Genomic DNA, 17,112 nt, shown 5'->3' on the forward strand with positions numbered 1-17,112 from the left:
CATATGAAGGAATCTCATTCAAACATCTAGGGCTCGTTCCTAAAGATTCAGTTTTTTCAATGAAGGAATTCCCTTGTGAAGATCTCCCTTCCTTGTAAATGTTGCTTCTTAACTAAAGGGCATGCCACTCGCGTTCTGCTTCAACTAAAGTACGATGACTGAAATACAGCTCTTGGATACCTAGTGACTTGCGCGCTGCATTCCAGCCAAGTCTGGTATATTCCTTGGTTGTACCCCCTCAAAAACAACATAAACTTTCCTCGCCATCGTCTTCTTCCACCCTAAGAAAACTGAAGGACAAAATGGATAATCAATTGAAATGCAGAACAATAAAAAGGCTTTTCAAAAGCTTCATTGTTCCTAATAGAAAGGCTTTACAAGCATCTGTAGAATTCTGAAACCTATAGTAAGAAGTTTTTGGACCTGAAACAACAATAAAAAGATCTAATCAAGGCTAAAGTTTTTCACAGTAACTTTCTCACATAAATAACAGTGAAAAAGGTTCATATACATAAAATAAAAGACGTGGCTCCGCCATACTTATTAGAAACAAGTACTCTTGGTTGAAAGTTAAAGATATTAGCAACAAGTACTCTTGGTATGCTGATAAATATTTACATAATTCAGATGAGGGACCATGTTTGATTGCTGAGAAGTTAGCCACAAACCGACTAATAGGGAAGACACATCTATGGCTTATACCTTGGAGCTTCCAGTGAACGAAACCAATGGTATACGTGTATCTTTCACTATTCCTTGCCCTATTTCAGCACCACCACAGAAAGAAGTGAAAATTGCACCGGGTAAGTTATTCTTTTTAAGAACCTCAGCCACTATCTCTTGTCATTGCTATGGTGATCAATGGAGTTGTGGGAGCTCCTTTCCTATAATGCATGGCATAGTGAGGAACTAGTTTCCAACATAAAATTTGATTTGCGGAAAAATAACTCAATAAACTTGTTCAAAAGAGATAATTTTCTTTAATGAAAATTTTCAGATTTTGTAGTGGCAACAAGCAACACGGATGTAGCTGATGTCTGTACAGAAAAAGCGGTCTATAATCTCTGTGAAATTTCTTTTTTTCTCAAGGGGGAAAGGGGGGGGGGATTTGATTTATCCAACGTAAGAGCCAATGACATCAAAAGTACAATTTTAATTTCCACAACTGAGTTTCTAGTAACTCATGAAAAGTTATGATCAACTGTTTGATGATTAAGCATCGAAGCATGCATTGTTGGACATTATGTAGACAAACACACAGTACTCAGATAGATCAGATTTAATAAGGAATTGCTTAAGATAACATAAACAACCTTGTTATCAAATTATGTGTCAGGAAGATTAGTTAAATAGTATAAACACTAAGAACCTGGGTTTTAGATTCTTTCGCATCAACAAGCACTATTCAACAATAGTAAAAATTGATTTTTTCTTCATCCTTGTATGCTGAATATTTTGATCTTGCACAACCAATAAAATAAGGTTATTCGGTATTCTAAGTTTCCAGACCAAGAAATTTGAAAGGTAGAGTCATAAGCTTACCAGACAAGACAATTGCCACAAACCAATGCAATGCAAGCATTCCATCTTACAGAACACAATTGTGTAAAATTTCTTGCATAGAAACACCAAAAGAATATCAGAACTGAAAATTTACCACACTCAATGTAACAGGATTCCAATTTATGTGTCTTATCTGTATTTTTTCTTTATTTCTCTGTGCACAGTGGGAAATAATTCCTCCCTTTTTTTTTTAATTTATTTTTTGCTTTAAGTTGGCTTTTGTTGAACTCTTCAGTTTCATTTATAAAAGATCTTAGCTTATAGAATGAAAAAAGAATCTGGCATCTAGATTGCTAAACTAAGGGAACAAGTAATAAGTCATCAGCATAGCTTGAGTACAGATCTATCCAAATTGATTTGCTATTTGAATTAGTACAGATCTATCCAACGAGTGAATCAATCTGAGGCTTGGCTTTAAACAGATACTCAGCAACATCAGTGTCAGAATAACCCATGACCTGAAAGTCATATCCAGTTGTGACAAAGTTCAGCATTGCTTCTTTTTTCTTTGTACCAAGGGAACTTCTATAGTAAACAAATAAAAGCAGTAGAGATCAGCATTAGCTTGATTATAATCTTAAGTTCTAAGTGGAGAGGGTGCAATACTACTAAATAGTAAATAATATATACAGCATTACCCCGTTTTGAGGAGAGGCTATTTCATGAATTTCCTTCCACTATTAAGATAATGCTTGTAAAATATTTCGGTTGAAATAGAGTGAGTGTAAGAGATTTGGGATGTGGGTTTTTCTTATCTTACATGGTGGATCAATAATTTGTATTACTAATCTGCTGAAGTGCTGATTGCCTTTTTTTGGTTGGATAGTCCTTATATATGTTGTCATGTGGGCAGTTTCATGTTTCTGAAGTCTATTGTTGACTTCTCTCTTCTTCTTTTACACCCCCTTCTCTTTTACTCTTTTTTTATCTCTCCCTCTTTTCATTCAGCTATTGTGTTACATTGAAATCAAATTAAACAGAACCAGCCATTTAATTGAACAGAAAATCCTCCAGAACCCAGCCATGTAGCAACATGTAGTAAAACTGTGAAAAGAAGTCTTTTCTTGGAATTGCTTTGAAGGGCTCTGAACTCTGTTACTAAAGTCCAATCTCACTCCCCAACAACTCATCCAATAAGATTTCTTCTTCCCCTTTCATTAACACTCAAACTAAAGATTAAAGAACCATGTTCGGCTTCTACATAGTTTTACCCTTTTTCAGAAAAAACAAGAAGATGCAGGACATTCTATAATCAAACACATTACATATGTTCACATTCTCCAGTTCATCCCAATAACTGCAATATAAAAACAAATGTATGCCATTCACAAAGATCAGAAGTGCTGGCCAAATGCACATCTAATATCTTGAGGTCCTTTCGAGTTGGCACTTTGTCTTTAAGTAGATCCACATGAAGACTCTCACACTCAGTGGAACTTTCCTGCTCCAAATCTTACAGAGATTTGAACTTTTCTGCCCTGCATATCATAACTTGATCCAAATGAAAACATTCCAGTTGAAGAATCTATCCACTTTCTTTGATCTTCCCTCCTTGCCACTATTGTTAGCTCTCTCATCACCTAAGTTATTTCACCATTTGCTCTCTCAATAGATCTGGAAAGTCAATTCTATTATGAAAATGTCTAAAACTGTCTTACCCCAGCCACCATCCTCCCCGCATCTCTCATCTCCCACTGGTTTTCCTTTTGCTATCTGAAATCCTATATAAAATTGGACAAATTTCAGACAGCCTTCCCTCACCTCTCCAAGCATTTTGCCACACTAATTTTCTCCATTACCAGCCACCCACCTCACCCTATTCATGTTATTATCCTTACCCTTGAACATACGTCTCTAAGCCCCCGGCTGAAGAACAGCCTTTCCACTCCACCCATACTTCCTTCCAACTACTCTCCATATCTAGTCCTTTTCTTCTTGAAACATACAGTGCCATTTCAAAGCAAAGACTCATTCATCACCCTCACAACATCTTTATCCCCAAATCTTCTTGGTTTACAATCTTCCCACACAACCAAATGATATCTCTTCCTCTCACTTCTACTATCCCACAGATACCCTTTTTTCAAAAAAAATTTTCCTTTGCCTCTGAAACAAAACAGGCATCCTCAATAGCTGGACTGCCGACCAAAAAAACTTTTGCCATATATATATATATATATAAGCCAAAATGGTTGTGGTACATGTAGAAAAATAAGAATGCAGAATGTCCGGAGCCTGGTGAATGTTCACGTAAGTGATATGATTGACACGTGTTAAATATGTTAATCCTGCTAACAGAGTTGTAAACAGTTATAACCCTATTTAATATTATTAATATTTAAATAAATAAATCATAAAAATCCCAATATATGCGGACTTCTCCTTTGATTCCGCTTAGAAATCTTGATCCTCTCTCTCTCTCTCCTTACTTCTTCTTCAAGACTGTTTCTTCTTTCTTTTTCCTTTTTCAACGCTCTCCAGTCTAGTTGAAGTTTTGTTTACCAATCTCACTGAAGATTTGCAGCTATGGTAAATTCTCATAGGTTAATAATATCTACCCAAGAAGTAATAATAAAATCCTAGATATTCAACAGCTTTGTTTACTTTATAAATTCAAATTTGTCCTTTGCCATACATGCAAGCTTTACTGTCCAAATCCCTTCCCTGATGATTAATATGTAAACATGGTATTTGGATTTGTGTGACCAAATCTCTCATATGCTCAGTGCCAGAAAATAGTTATGTTGGTTTTTTTCTTACCTCATCCTATTTTGAGAGAGAGAGAGAGATGATGATGATGATGGCGGCTATAGAAAGAAGGAACGGCACTGAAGAAGAAGCAAGGAGAGAGAGAGAAAGAGAGAGAGAATTGAGATTTTCCAGCAAAATCGAAGGAGGAGTCCGCTTATATTGGATTTTTATTTATATAAAAAAAATATTAGACAAATTAAGTAATCACATTCATCATCTCTCCACACTAAAAACTATGAATCAGTTATAATATAAAAAACTAATAGATGATTTAGATTAATCTAATATTAAATAGACAGTTAATATTAAAAAAAAATTGAAATTAAGATTACAATATGTACATCCTGCTACCACTCGTCCTATATAATAATTGACAACATATGTTTTTTGGTAAGACCAAGTCAATACCGACGAAGATTTCAACTTTAGAGGGACCACCAGTCTCAATCAAAAAAAGAAAAAAAAGGGACCACTTGTCACTGTAGGCAATTAATTATTTTGATAGACAAATCAAAATGCCAACAAGATTCATTTATGAATTCAACCCCACATGGACCCAAGTGGAAGAAAAGTAAGAAAAACGTAAAGAGGGGTGTGACACAAGGACAACTCCACAGGTCCGTAGATAATTATCCTTGTGGTTACAATTAAGTTGTCATTTAAGGAGCAAGAAGCTACATGGTTGTGTGGTTACTGCATCAACTCTTGCCATCATGGGAGTATATTTATATATTTTTTAATCTGAATATTATTTGAGACACAAGCCTCTAAAATTTTATTAAATAAGATAAACAAAATAATGAAGAAACAAATGAAGTGACATAGCCCACCTTACCCCAACCCATGAGATATAAATCACTTTGACAATCACAAAACCTAAAAGAAAAACCTACAAAAGAGGAAAGATTACATTCTAAAAATTGGTAATCCCGCTTTATTTTCCCGAATGATGTAACAAATTTTAGATGTGAAAGCATTATCACCATAGAAAATCGAATTTATAGTAGATTCACATGCAAAGTTGACTGACCAATATGCTGCGCGATTGTTTTCTCGAAATGAAAAGGATATATGAGCTCTCAGGGAATTGCAGAGGTTGATTACTTCCTAAAACCAATATCAGTAGCTTCACAAGGTGCATGATCTTTGAGAGATAAGTTTCATAAATAGAGAAGAGTCAGAAATTATATAAAAGTCTAAGAGACCCAAATCTTTACACAATTCCAAGTCATCTCTAAGGGCTCTCATCTCCACCACTGAATCAGGGGTAGGAGCATCTTTTCATGATGTATGTGTCTATGCGTAGATAACACAATTAAGTAGAGTTATTTTTCCCTTTTTATTTTTTAGGCAGTACATATTGGGGTGAAGCATAGACACCCTATATAACAGTTACATTAGTATGATAGTTTGATATATTTTTTTATGTAAATATGACTGTTTTTAATGAACATTTTGTTTATATAATCATCTAATCATATATCATCATAATGTCATGAACATTAATTAAAAAAAAAACAATTATTTGAATAAAATGACTTTTGAAAATTAAAAGGTTTGATGACCTCAAAATTTGAGATTTAGCCTATCAATGTGAGAAAGAGAAATTGGATGTTGAGAAAGGTTCCTACAACGTGTGGATAGCTAACTTTTTCCTGTAGATATGGTTTCTTCAGATCTCCGTACTTCCACATGCACCACTGACAAATTTATAATTTTCTACACTTAATGACTGGCTTACTCTGTCATATCTCACCACATGGATCACATGAAATGATTTTTCCGAACTAACAGTCAAAGATTTTTTTTGTCCTCATTCCTTACATGCATGATCATGTCATTGGCTCTGCCACTATAAGAAAGACAAGAAAAGAGAAGAAAACCAGGTAGAGGAGATTACAAACCATACGGTAGCAGTGTTGGTCTTATTCTCTCTCCAAATAGTGTAAGTATCTATGTTTTGCTATCTGTTTATCTGCTTCTTCCTTAGTTTTAATCTTAACATCTTGTTTTGCTTTCTCGTCAAAATAATGAAAAGTTTTAGTACTAGGCTTTGATCTCAATGTCCATTGATAATGTTCTCACTGCTTCCCTTGCATGTCTAGGAAGATGTTTATATTGTATCTTTGCATTAAAATCCCCTATCTTACCGGGAATATTGATTGTTTTGTATCCAATGAGCTCTCTCCCTCCTGTTTTTTGTTATGCCTATTATAGAGATGGATTTTTAATTCTCGATATCTATGTGTGTGCGTCTCTCTCTCTATCTCTTCTATGTGTTCATGCTTGAATTTGTATGGGCATGTATGTGTTGAATTTAGATCTATTGATTGTACATGTGAACATCCTTTTGCTTCTGAATATACCCCTCTTCACTGTTATAATGGATGAAAATGAGACAGCTGGTGTTGGATGCTCACATGTACAAAGAAGTGATAGTAACTGCAACAGATCTAAACTCATGTTTGTGTGCATATTTGTATGTGTGTGTATATGTGCATGTGTCCATAAGTCTATGTGTATGTGTGCATGTGTTTTCTTACCATGCATACTATTAGCACCTCATACCATAGTTTTAGGTATTGGTATTGGATCGTTCATATCCTATGTATTGTATCATATCAGTATCGGTTATTTTTTTAATAAAAGCAAGTACAAAATTGACCGATGGGAGCCAATTTGAGATAGGTATTGTTAGGGGTGTCAATTTGTGGCCCGAACCGGGTAAACCGATCGGGACCGACCGTTTAAAGACCGGCCCGGCCCAAACCGTTTATTAAACGTGTCGGGCTTGAGCCCGGCCCGTTTATAAATGTTCGGTCTCGGTTTTGCTACTTGAACCGTCAGGCGCCTGACCGAGACCGACCGAATAACGCCCGACTGAGACCGGCCTATTGTGCACCGACTTGGCCCGACCCTTTAATGATTGTAGAATACCTATTTTACCCCCCAAATTAAAGAATAAAAATTAAAAAGTAAAGACATGTTCACATTTTAAATAATGGTTATATTTTGTATCATTTATTGATTTATTGTCATTTTTTTGGGCTTGCATAAGTGGGCCGGAATATAATAGCACATTTTAAAGAGGGCCCGTTTAAAAACCGGTTAAAGCCCGTTTAACATTAAACATGTCCGTAGCCCGGTTAAGGCCCGACTAAAGCCCGATTAAGGTGGCCCGATTATAACCCGAGACCGACCGACCGAATATAAAGTGTACCATGCCCTTAATAACTAAGCCCGATTAGTTAAATGGGCGGACACGGTGTAACCTTTGAAAATCTTCAAGCCCGATTAAGCCCGACCGAAACCGAACCGACCCGACCGGTTGACACCCCTAGGTATTGTCATTGATTTCTACCGAGACCGATAACGAAATTCATGCCTCGTACCCATTTTTTCTCGCCAATTCTGATCTTGAGACAATCATCAACTGTTCAACATGGTAAAAAGATAAGAAGACAATTTGAATTCGTGAGATGTAGATATGAAGATTCATGTGGAATGTATTCAGTGGTGGGCTATTATTTTTCATCTTACTCATAATTTGTTTGATGGATTTTGATCCACCTTGTCATTCAGAAGCTCTCTCTCTCTCTCTCTCTCTCTCTCTCTCTCTCTCTCTCTCTCTCTTTTAATATTTAATTTGACATATATATATACCACATGCATGCACTTGTGGTTTTGCAAGGATTATAATTCATGGAGGAGCATCAGGTGGCAACCATAGTAAAAGGGTCAGACAGCTGCAAGGACCTTATTCTTGATCATAATCTGTATGAGCATGTTGTGAAGGGGGAATCGAAGAGTATCACTGAATCTGCTTTGCAAGCTCATCTTCATTATCATAACCATCATCCCAGTGAATCATCAGCCCCTCATCATCGAAAGGACACAATCCTTCATTTTGCAGTAAAAGTTGGACGAATGGATTGTATAAAACAGATCCTGGAGCTACGCCCTTCACTATTAGCATGTCAGAACTCAAAGGGAGACACTGCACTACATATTGCTGCAAGAAATGGGAGAGATGACGTAGTAAAACTCTTTATTAATCCACCAAATAAGCAGATCAGATCAACCAGTACCTCCAATCCTGATGATGATATTGAAAGTAGAGGAGAGGTTCAATGTTATGAAGCAACTGATCATGTTGTTAGAATGGAAAATGATAAGAAAGATACGGCACTGCATGAAGCTGTGAGAAACCATCGGCTTTTCGATGGTAAAAGGTTAAAAAACTATCTGGATGTGCTGAAGTTACTGACTGAAGCCGACCCTAAGTTTGAATGTTTTCCCAATACCGCGGGTGAAACACCACTATACATGGCTGCTGAGGAAGGATTGTATGACTTTGCGTTACAGATCTTGAAAGCTTGTCCCTCCTCCGCATGTGGTGGCCCCTACGGTAGGACAGCTTTGCATGCTGCTATATTTGGTCGCCATGAACGTAAGTTGATGATTTTTTTTTTTTCCCCTTAAGATCAGTAAGTAAATTATTTTAAATAATAAAAAATATAATACAAATGGTTTTGAAAACAGCCTAATACTAAAAACTAGTAGCGGTGAAAGTGCCATCAATCCATCACCGTTCGAGTTGACTGGTTCTAGGTTCAAGTCTTGGCATGCCTACTATAGTCCATTAGTCCTGCAAAAATGCTGCTTATTATATGAGAGCTTGTTTTGAGATTATGATCACTACCATAAAACACCCTTTTTTATTTACCAAAAAAAAAAAAGAAAACCAATCTATCTATCTATCTATCCACCTTTCGCAGGTATCATAAGAATATTACTGGAGAAAATGCAGAAGGACAAAACACGAGATATGATCAGAAAAGCAGACAATGATGAGCGGACAGCACTCCATTTTGCTGCATTATGGGCTTCTCCGGGCATTGCTAAGATGTTAATAAAGAAAGAGATATCTGTAGCTTATAAAAAGGATAAGGGTGGGATCTTACCAGTTCACCTCGCAGCCGAAAGAGACGAGCTAAGAATATTTAACTTGTTCTTCGATCATTGCCCAGATTGCTTTGAACATGTTGACCACAATGGCTGGAATGCTCTCCATTTTGCAGCTGGCTGCAGTTCAGGTGGTGCAATCAGTATACTACGTAGAGTTCTAATTAGTGGTGACAATGAGCTACTCAAGGGAATGGCTAATGAGGGAGACAATGAGGGAAACACGCCTTTACATGTTGCTGTCAAGTCTGGGAATATTATGTCAGTGGACGTTTTCTTAAGATCCAGCGTTGTGGATAAATTGGCTATCAACAACGATTGCTTCACGCCACTCGATCTCATTGAATTGGACACCAACAAAGATCCAACATTCCAGGTAACAATCACTATCTTCCTCTGGAGGTGTTTCCCAAGCCCTCTGATCACATCTATTATTACTTTGAACAAGTGTCAACTCGGAGCCTCTGGAGGTGTTTCCCAAAAGAGCGTACAAGAATATACAAGAACCCTCTAGTCTGTGGATATAGAATAAATTTTCTCTCTTTTCATTTAATAGATTCTATATCCATGAATCAGGAATGTACGAGAACATTTATCATTCGTGAACCTGATCCATTCACATTTTCGCCCTCTCACATAAATTTGAGTCCCGAATCCCGATCAGCTGTGCGTACTCGAGAGTGAGTGAAGCACTTACCCTCCGTGTACCGTGGCTCACTGATAGCCCGAGTTAGATCCAGATCCTCTCTGTGCTAGATTGTTGTAGAAGATCATGATTCAAAAGAAGATTCAGGGTCGATACTTACTCCACCCCAAATTGTAAGGGGTTTTGAAGGGAGGTAGGAGAAAATATCAGTTGCTTGTAGATCATCTTATTGTACATGTCAACATCTAACACATGTCTCTTTTGTCTCAAAATATATCCATCTTCACCCTTGTAATGACAGAAAGTGGTATAGATGTTGGATACTGATTTGCACAACCAGGTGATCCTACGATCAGTGGATCCAAACTCTGGAAGTGAGGGAGCATGAGTGGGTGGCGCCATGGGGGCGGTAGAAAAAGGGGTGAGGAGACGTTGAACTAGGAATGGGATATTATGTCAACATCTAACACATGTCTCTTTTGTCTCAAATTATATCCATCTTCACCCTTGTAATGACAGAAAGTGGTATAGATGTTGGATACTGATTTGCACAACCAGGTGATCCTACGATCAGTGGATCCAAACTCTGGAAGTGAGGGAGGATGAGTGGGTGGCGCCATGGGGGCGGTAGAAAAAGGGGTGAGGAGACGTTGAACTAGGAATGGGATATGAGTCCCATATTTCCTGACATTAAAAAAATGAAAGTGTTTTTTCGTCTGAGACCGGCCCAGTGCCCTGACATATATACATATAGGGGCACGGTGGTCATTGTGTGTTCCCAATTGTCTCTCTCCTCAATCCTTATGAAATAACACTTCTATGTACCTAACTCTTATTTGGGGGAGGAGAGAGATAGACATAAGAAGCACTAATGTAGGCCTCTCTCAAACATAAAACATTTCCCCAAAAATATTACATAATTGATATCTGACAATAATCTCTTTTTTTTTTTTTTTTTTTTTTTTTTTTCATGTTTAAAAAAAGTAAGGGTCTTTTCTGGGCCCCCTTGAAGAAACATTGGAAGGGCCGAAGTACTCCAAAACTTATGAGGAAACTTGTTTGTAAAGAAAACAAAAATCCTGACGCTGAAAAAATCAAAGGAAAAAAAGAATCTGAAGAAACTGAATTCGACAAACAAAGAGATGAAACACATCTACTGGTAGCAACTTTGGTAGCCACAGTCACCTTCGCGGCTGGTTTCACAATGCCTGGGGGTTACAACAACGATGGTAGTGGCACTGCAACTTTAACCACAAATGCTGCTTTCCAAGGGTTTGTTATATTAAACACTCTATCTATGGCATCGGCCGTTGCTGCTATTTTTTCACACTTCTGGTCAAAACTGTATCCACAATTTGAGGGTTTTGTTGTTTTTCCTACAATGAGAGCTGGACTCGTAATGTTCGCTTGCCTAGAAATGGTAGGAGCTTTCATGGCAGGGACGTACGTGGTGTTACGAAGTTCCCATATTCTGGCTGTGTCTGTTTGTTACATCTGCGGCATCTTCTACTTTTGTGTCGCCATTTGTTTACTCTTGCCACACACAGTGCATGCTGGGCTGATTATTATCCGTGGGCTAGTTTCTCTCAGTGATTGGATGGACAGGTATGAGACGGACTTCAATTTCTTGCCCATTTTGTTTTTTTACCTAATTAATGTCATCTATTAGGGGTGAAACACGGCCAGATTTCTTAAAACCTTAGTCGAATTCTAGGTCTCCAAAATTCATCCCAGGCCAACCCTATCAGGTTCATGCCAACCGAACCCGGCCTTCATTGATCATAATTGGGCTGAGTTGACCCTGATTCTTGCTAAGGTTGGGCTAACATTGATTGACCTTGTTTTTGCCATGTGTCCTATGGATTAAAAAAAAAAAAATGCACTAATAGATCAAAAGATTAATAAGCAATTAAAATTATGAAGTGCAATACAATAATAGATGTTCAAGACACCTAATCATAAGAATCAATAACCCAAATTTCATTACTAGGGTTGAAAGTTTGGCCCAGTTTGCCCCAGGCAATTCGAACCCGCTCTGGCTCTTCCTGAGCCCGAACAATGTATGGGCCAAGTTTTTTAACTCGGGTTGGGGTTGAAAATCCCAACCCTCGGTCAGGGTTGGGTCGGGCTCGGGTTGAGGTCTCAGCCCGGCCCAATCCAACCCAACCCAGCTCAAAATTTAATCCTGAATTTTAATATTAAAATTTAAGGCTCCTATTGTATTTCATTTTTCTATAATTTCTTAATGTATAAGTTATGAATGGAAAAAATAGGTCAATCAAGGTTAATCCAAATATTGCAGAAGCCAAGGTCAACCCAACCCAACCCAGCCTAGCCCGACCCAACTTGGGCCAGACATGGTCAATTAGGGCTAGGTTGGGTTGATATAAACCCGACAGAGTTGGGTTGGGCCTGGGCTGAATTTTGAGGACCTAGACTTTGGGTTAGGGTTTTAAGAAACCTGACCCAACCCGGCCCTGTTTCACCCTACTCTGTACACTAATTTTCTACCGCTTCTCACAAGAATAAGGACAACAGAGATATAAGATTTCTTAATTACCTACATCATTGCTGAAACTTTTAAAATCCCAAATTTCTGAAAATGTACTACAAGAAGGAAATTAATGTACAAAAAATATAAAAAATAGTGTCTTTATGACTTTAAGATATTTTCTTCCTTATTTCGGGCTCGAATTCTACTAATCTTCTTGTCAATTTGGATCCGCTACTCGTATGATCATCTGATCATGCATATGAGTATCCAACACTTAACATTTTTGCTTCTATATATACCTCTTTTCACCCTCATAATGGTAAAAATAAAACAGATGTTGAATGCTCACACATACAACCAGGTAATCATACGTGCAGTGAATCTAAGCACTTTATGAAGTGCTATGCTAAGTATATGTTCTAAGTTTTTTATTTATTTTTTATTGAGGGTATTAATATATCAAACCTAAAAGACAATTGATATATAGCCTGAAATAATAATAATAATAGTAAATGAACCCAATCATGATTCATGATTTAGTTTAATGGAATCAAAGGTACAATTGACTCTAACTCTAACGAAGCATATAAGAGAGACAATGTCCTTAGTGCAGCCAGAAAATGGTTGGTGGTTACTGTCGAAGTTCTTTCTATTTCTTACAGTTAATTTTTTTCCCACTTACTATATTCTCATAGGGAGTTGGTTTCGTCCATATGTTTCCGTTCCTCATACTAAGCACACCATTTTATGGGTATTTGTCTTAAAAGAAAAAGATTTAATTGGTGTAGACTGTAAGGCAAAAATTTTCGGTTACTTATTATAAAGATTTATTGAGGCTGGTTTAGCCTCTCTCTCATATAAAGTAATGGTAATTCTTCTTATTATAAATGTATTTTCTTTTCTCCTTGCTCTCCCTTTTTTTCTTGTTTTCTTGTTTTCTTTGTTTCTTTTTTTTTTTTTTTTCTTTTTTTTTTTTTTGCCAAGGTTACAAATTCACTTTTTGTACTGTAGGATGTGAAAAAAATTGGAAAAACTCCTTGCGAAAACAGCATCTGAGGTATGAGGAGTTTCTTTCTTGGCCCTTAATTTTTTTCAATATATAAATGTTCCCTCTCTCTTCACTTTTCACTCTTTTTTTCTTCCCCACCCCCTCCTTCCAACTTCTTTTTAGGTCGATAAAAAAGAAGAAAAGAAATGAGTGAGGTATGATAATTTTCACTTTCTTTAATGTTTTGAATCCCCCTTACCTTTCCATTCTCCAAAATTTTCCAACTTCTATATTTTAGTGTGTTGTCTTTCTCTTCCTTTGTTTCTCACATAAGGTCAGCATGTTAGGATTTTAATTTTATCCTATAAAACAGCCTCATTACAAAATATAGACCTAGGGTTTTATGCAAGTATGTTAAGAATATAAGAAATGGAAAAAAAAAAAAATATTTTTTTTCTTGGTATTTAAGAATATATAGTTATAATAAAATAGAACTAAATCACTTCTCTGTCCCACAAAAAGCTTAAGAAGTAATCAATATGGGAGAGGATGAGGATTGAGGACCATTGAATTAATGTCCCCCACTCATTTCAACTAACTAGTAGAGATTTTAGAATCCAAATTAGGTTCATGTGCGAGATTGTTCTCATACGTCTCTGATCCATGGATTTGAAATTTACTTTCTCTCTCTGCAATTAATGGATTCCAAATCCACAAACTAGAAACGTACGAGAATAATCTCGTACATGAACTTGATCCAATCTCGAGACTTTATTTCCAACCCTATTATATAGCTTTTCTACAAACATTAGAAACCTTCACAATATTAACTGCTTCAAGTTCAGATCCTGAAGATAAGACCTACAAATGATCAACTACCACCTTTGCGTCTGTTTCCAAAATCAGGCTGAACTTTCCAAGGTGTCGAACAAACTAAAGTCTAGTCATGACTGCCCACATTCCTTCGAAATCAAGTCTAGTCAAAGAAATACCTGCTTTTGGTGGGTTCCATTTAACGTTTGCATCAAAATTGAACTTATAAGCTCCATAGTAAGGGGTTGCCATATGTGAAGATAAAATTCTAGAGTTATGAAGCTAAACTTGAAAGAGATATTAAACACTTGGGGAGACAAAATCGTGGTCTAGGTCTTCCTCCCTTCTTCTTATTTATAATTTTCTCAGCAGTCGGACCACTTATTAAAATAATTTAATGATAGGCTTGCAAGGGCCCATATTGACCCCACAACCGCATGAACCGGGTCATACCGGGGTTGAATGAGAACCATTCAACTAGGTATGAGTGGCCCAAGGTGTGCCTAGTGGAAGTCGAACTTAGAACGTTCGAGTTTACTTCTCGTACCAAGTTTGTTGTTCACCAACTGTGCTACTCCCTTGGCTTAAGGTGTTTTCTTATTGATACCTCTTAAAGTTGTCAAATAATTTTATAACTTTATTTTTTTGTCTCTCATTTAATACACTTCTTTTTTTTTTTCACTGTGGATAAATCTCATATTTTCACATGTGTATTCAAAAAATGTGCCAGAGAATAACACCCTTTGATAATGGCATAAAAATAAGTTACTTTCAAAATTATTGTTTAAAACCCTTTTTGATCCCTCTTAAAAAACTCTTTGAAATAAGAGTATTAGACAAGAGGCAATCAAAAGAAGGTGTCTAGTTCTAAATACACCTATAGAGGAGTCATTTCTTTTAATTAATTGAAATAGTCATCTACAAATTGCAATTGGCTCTTTAATAGATAAAGGAATTATATAGGAGGTACAAGCTTGTCACTGATTTATAGAAACATCTGATCATACAAGACTTCAGACACACATTTCTAGTTCATCTATTTTATTTTAATTCTTTATGAAACATCATATTCTATATATTTTCTTTATTTATGATTGAATTTAGATACCTAAAATAATTACTTCGTAGAATCTCTCAGCCAATATGATTGCATGAAATTTCAAATGAGTAATTGGAGTTTGATGAAACTTGAGTTAGAAACCAGGGTCTGCAACAATAAGTGATTTTTTACACTGACAAATGCTTCTTCATGATTAGTTTTGCAAGGTATGTAGGTTGTCATAAAATCATCGTTGCTTACCTTGGTTGTTCATGATGAAATCTACTGGCCTGAAGACTGAGAGAAATCAAGCAGCTAGCTTTGTGTGGGAGTCACCTCATAATTAATAATTTCTGCTATTTCCATTAGTATAGCTCTTTATTGGTAAATTATTAAACTCTTGTATGTTGCTGATTGTGTGTATTTTGCTTAGTACTTTGACAATATTCTAATTAAAGATATGTATCAGCTAGCAATGGATGCCATGCTTATTTATAGATATCTGTTAAATAGGCGTTTGACTCCCATAATTCTCATAGATTAAGTTTTGGCCATATACATGGGCCCAAAATCACTCATTTTTTACCTTAATTGATTGATCATTTTTAGGTCTTGGGACTAATAGATTGATTAGCAATTGATCTTGATCCTAAGACACAAGACAGCATACAATATCAATTGGACGTAGGGTCTAGTGTTTCATGGAACCAAACTAATTAGCATCTAACCGAACCGAACCAATACCATAACAGGAAGTTTCAGAGTAAACGTCTAGTGCAATATTGTCAACTTTGATGTTTGCCATTTAGGAAGTAGACAGGAAAATAAGCAGCTTAATTATCTGAGTTGCATCTATTGGACCATTAATATTTTTCCCTCTTGCTCAAAACAATGAAGAAATATGATCCATTTTGGTGGGGAAAAAAAAAAACGAAACATTAAGGTTGTGTTTGGTAGCCAAGAGAACAAAAGAAAAAATACAAAAAATTATATTATTTTCTCAGTTTAAGAAATTTTCATTGTGTTTGGTATATCCTGAACTATGAGAATGTTCTTTTTTAAATTTTAAAATTCACCTTCAAAATGGTGAAATTTTATTCTGCTGCCAAAATAATGTCTTGCCTCAAACACGAAAAAAAAAAAATCTTTCCTTTTCTTCTATTGGTAGCTTATTAAACAAATATATATTTTTTATGTTCTTACTATTTCATTTTTTTCTTCTCTTTTCTAGATTCTATTTTCTTTTCATTTCTTTTCTTTTCTTCTCTTGGCTAACAAACACAACCTAAAGATCCCTCTTTGCATGCCATTTCGATTTGATAAATGTAGAAACTGAAATTATTTAAATAAAATATCCTTTCAGTCTATGTTTGGTAGCCAAAAAAGAAAAAAATAAAGAAATCATCCAAAAACAGTTGTGTTAAAAAAGAGAGTGGGTAAGAGATGTCATCAAACGATATAGTGTTGCATTATTTATTTTGTTTCGTATTCAATTTCAACCCGTGAGGCCACTTTGTAATGAATAATGGATCTTCAATCTGTTTACAAGGGTAGAAAATTGTTAGAGCAAATATCAAGAAATAGGAAAATAAATAGACAATACATCTGCATTATACAGAGATTTAACGAGGTTCACACACTAGTGTGGTGTGTTACGTCCTCTGACGAAGAAGAAGATGTTTCACTATACAAAAGAAAGATTACACTCAAGTAGCGATGAGAAAACTCACTCTGAAACCCTAGCTCGAAAAACCCCTAAAATTCAATGACTTTCTCAACAAGACAACAATACATTATATACTCCAACTTGCGGGTCGAGCCATTGGGTCGTGGTCAATCCGGTTGAACCATAC

General features: G+C 36.2%; 1 protein-coding gene across 4 annotated transcripts; it reads left to right on the forward strand.

Moving 5' to 3' along the window:
- The first annotated feature begins 6,172 nt into the window (after positions 1–6,172).
- On the forward strand, positions 6,173–15,756 carry LOC122079894 (ankyrin repeat-containing protein At5g02620-like). Of its 4 annotated transcripts, XR_006140557.1 has the most exons (7): positions 6,173–6,259; positions 8,006–8,764; positions 9,093–9,655; positions 10,914–11,530; positions 13,431–13,476; positions 13,591–13,622; positions 15,478–15,756. XR_006140557.1 is itself a non-coding variant. In XM_042646671.1 (6 exons), exons 2-4 carry the CDS (start codon positions 8,017–8,019, stop codon positions 13,473–13,475), a joined length of 1,356 nt encoding a protein of 451 aa, XP_042502605.1. In that variant the 5' UTR covers positions 6,173–6,259; positions 8,006–8,016; the 3' UTR covers position 13,476; positions 13,591–13,622; positions 15,478–15,756. The 4 variants fall into 4 exon arrangements, 3 of the variants coding, with proteins under 3 accessions (XP_042502605.1, XP_042502603.1, XP_042502604.1); XM_042646671.1 differs by lacking the exon at positions 10,914–11,530; XM_042646669.1 differs by lacking the exons at positions 13,591–13,622; positions 15,478–15,756 and having other exon boundaries at positions 13,431–13,478.
- The last annotated feature ends 1,356 nt before the right edge of the window (positions 15,757–17,112 follow it).

Source organism: Macadamia integrifolia, chromosome 5 (assembly GCF_013358625.1).
Source record: "Macadamia integrifolia cultivar HAES 741 chromosome 5, SCU_Mint_v3, whole genome shotgun sequence".
Classification (NCBI taxonomy): Eukaryota; Viridiplantae; Streptophyta; class Magnoliopsida; order Proteales; family Proteaceae; genus Macadamia; species Macadamia integrifolia.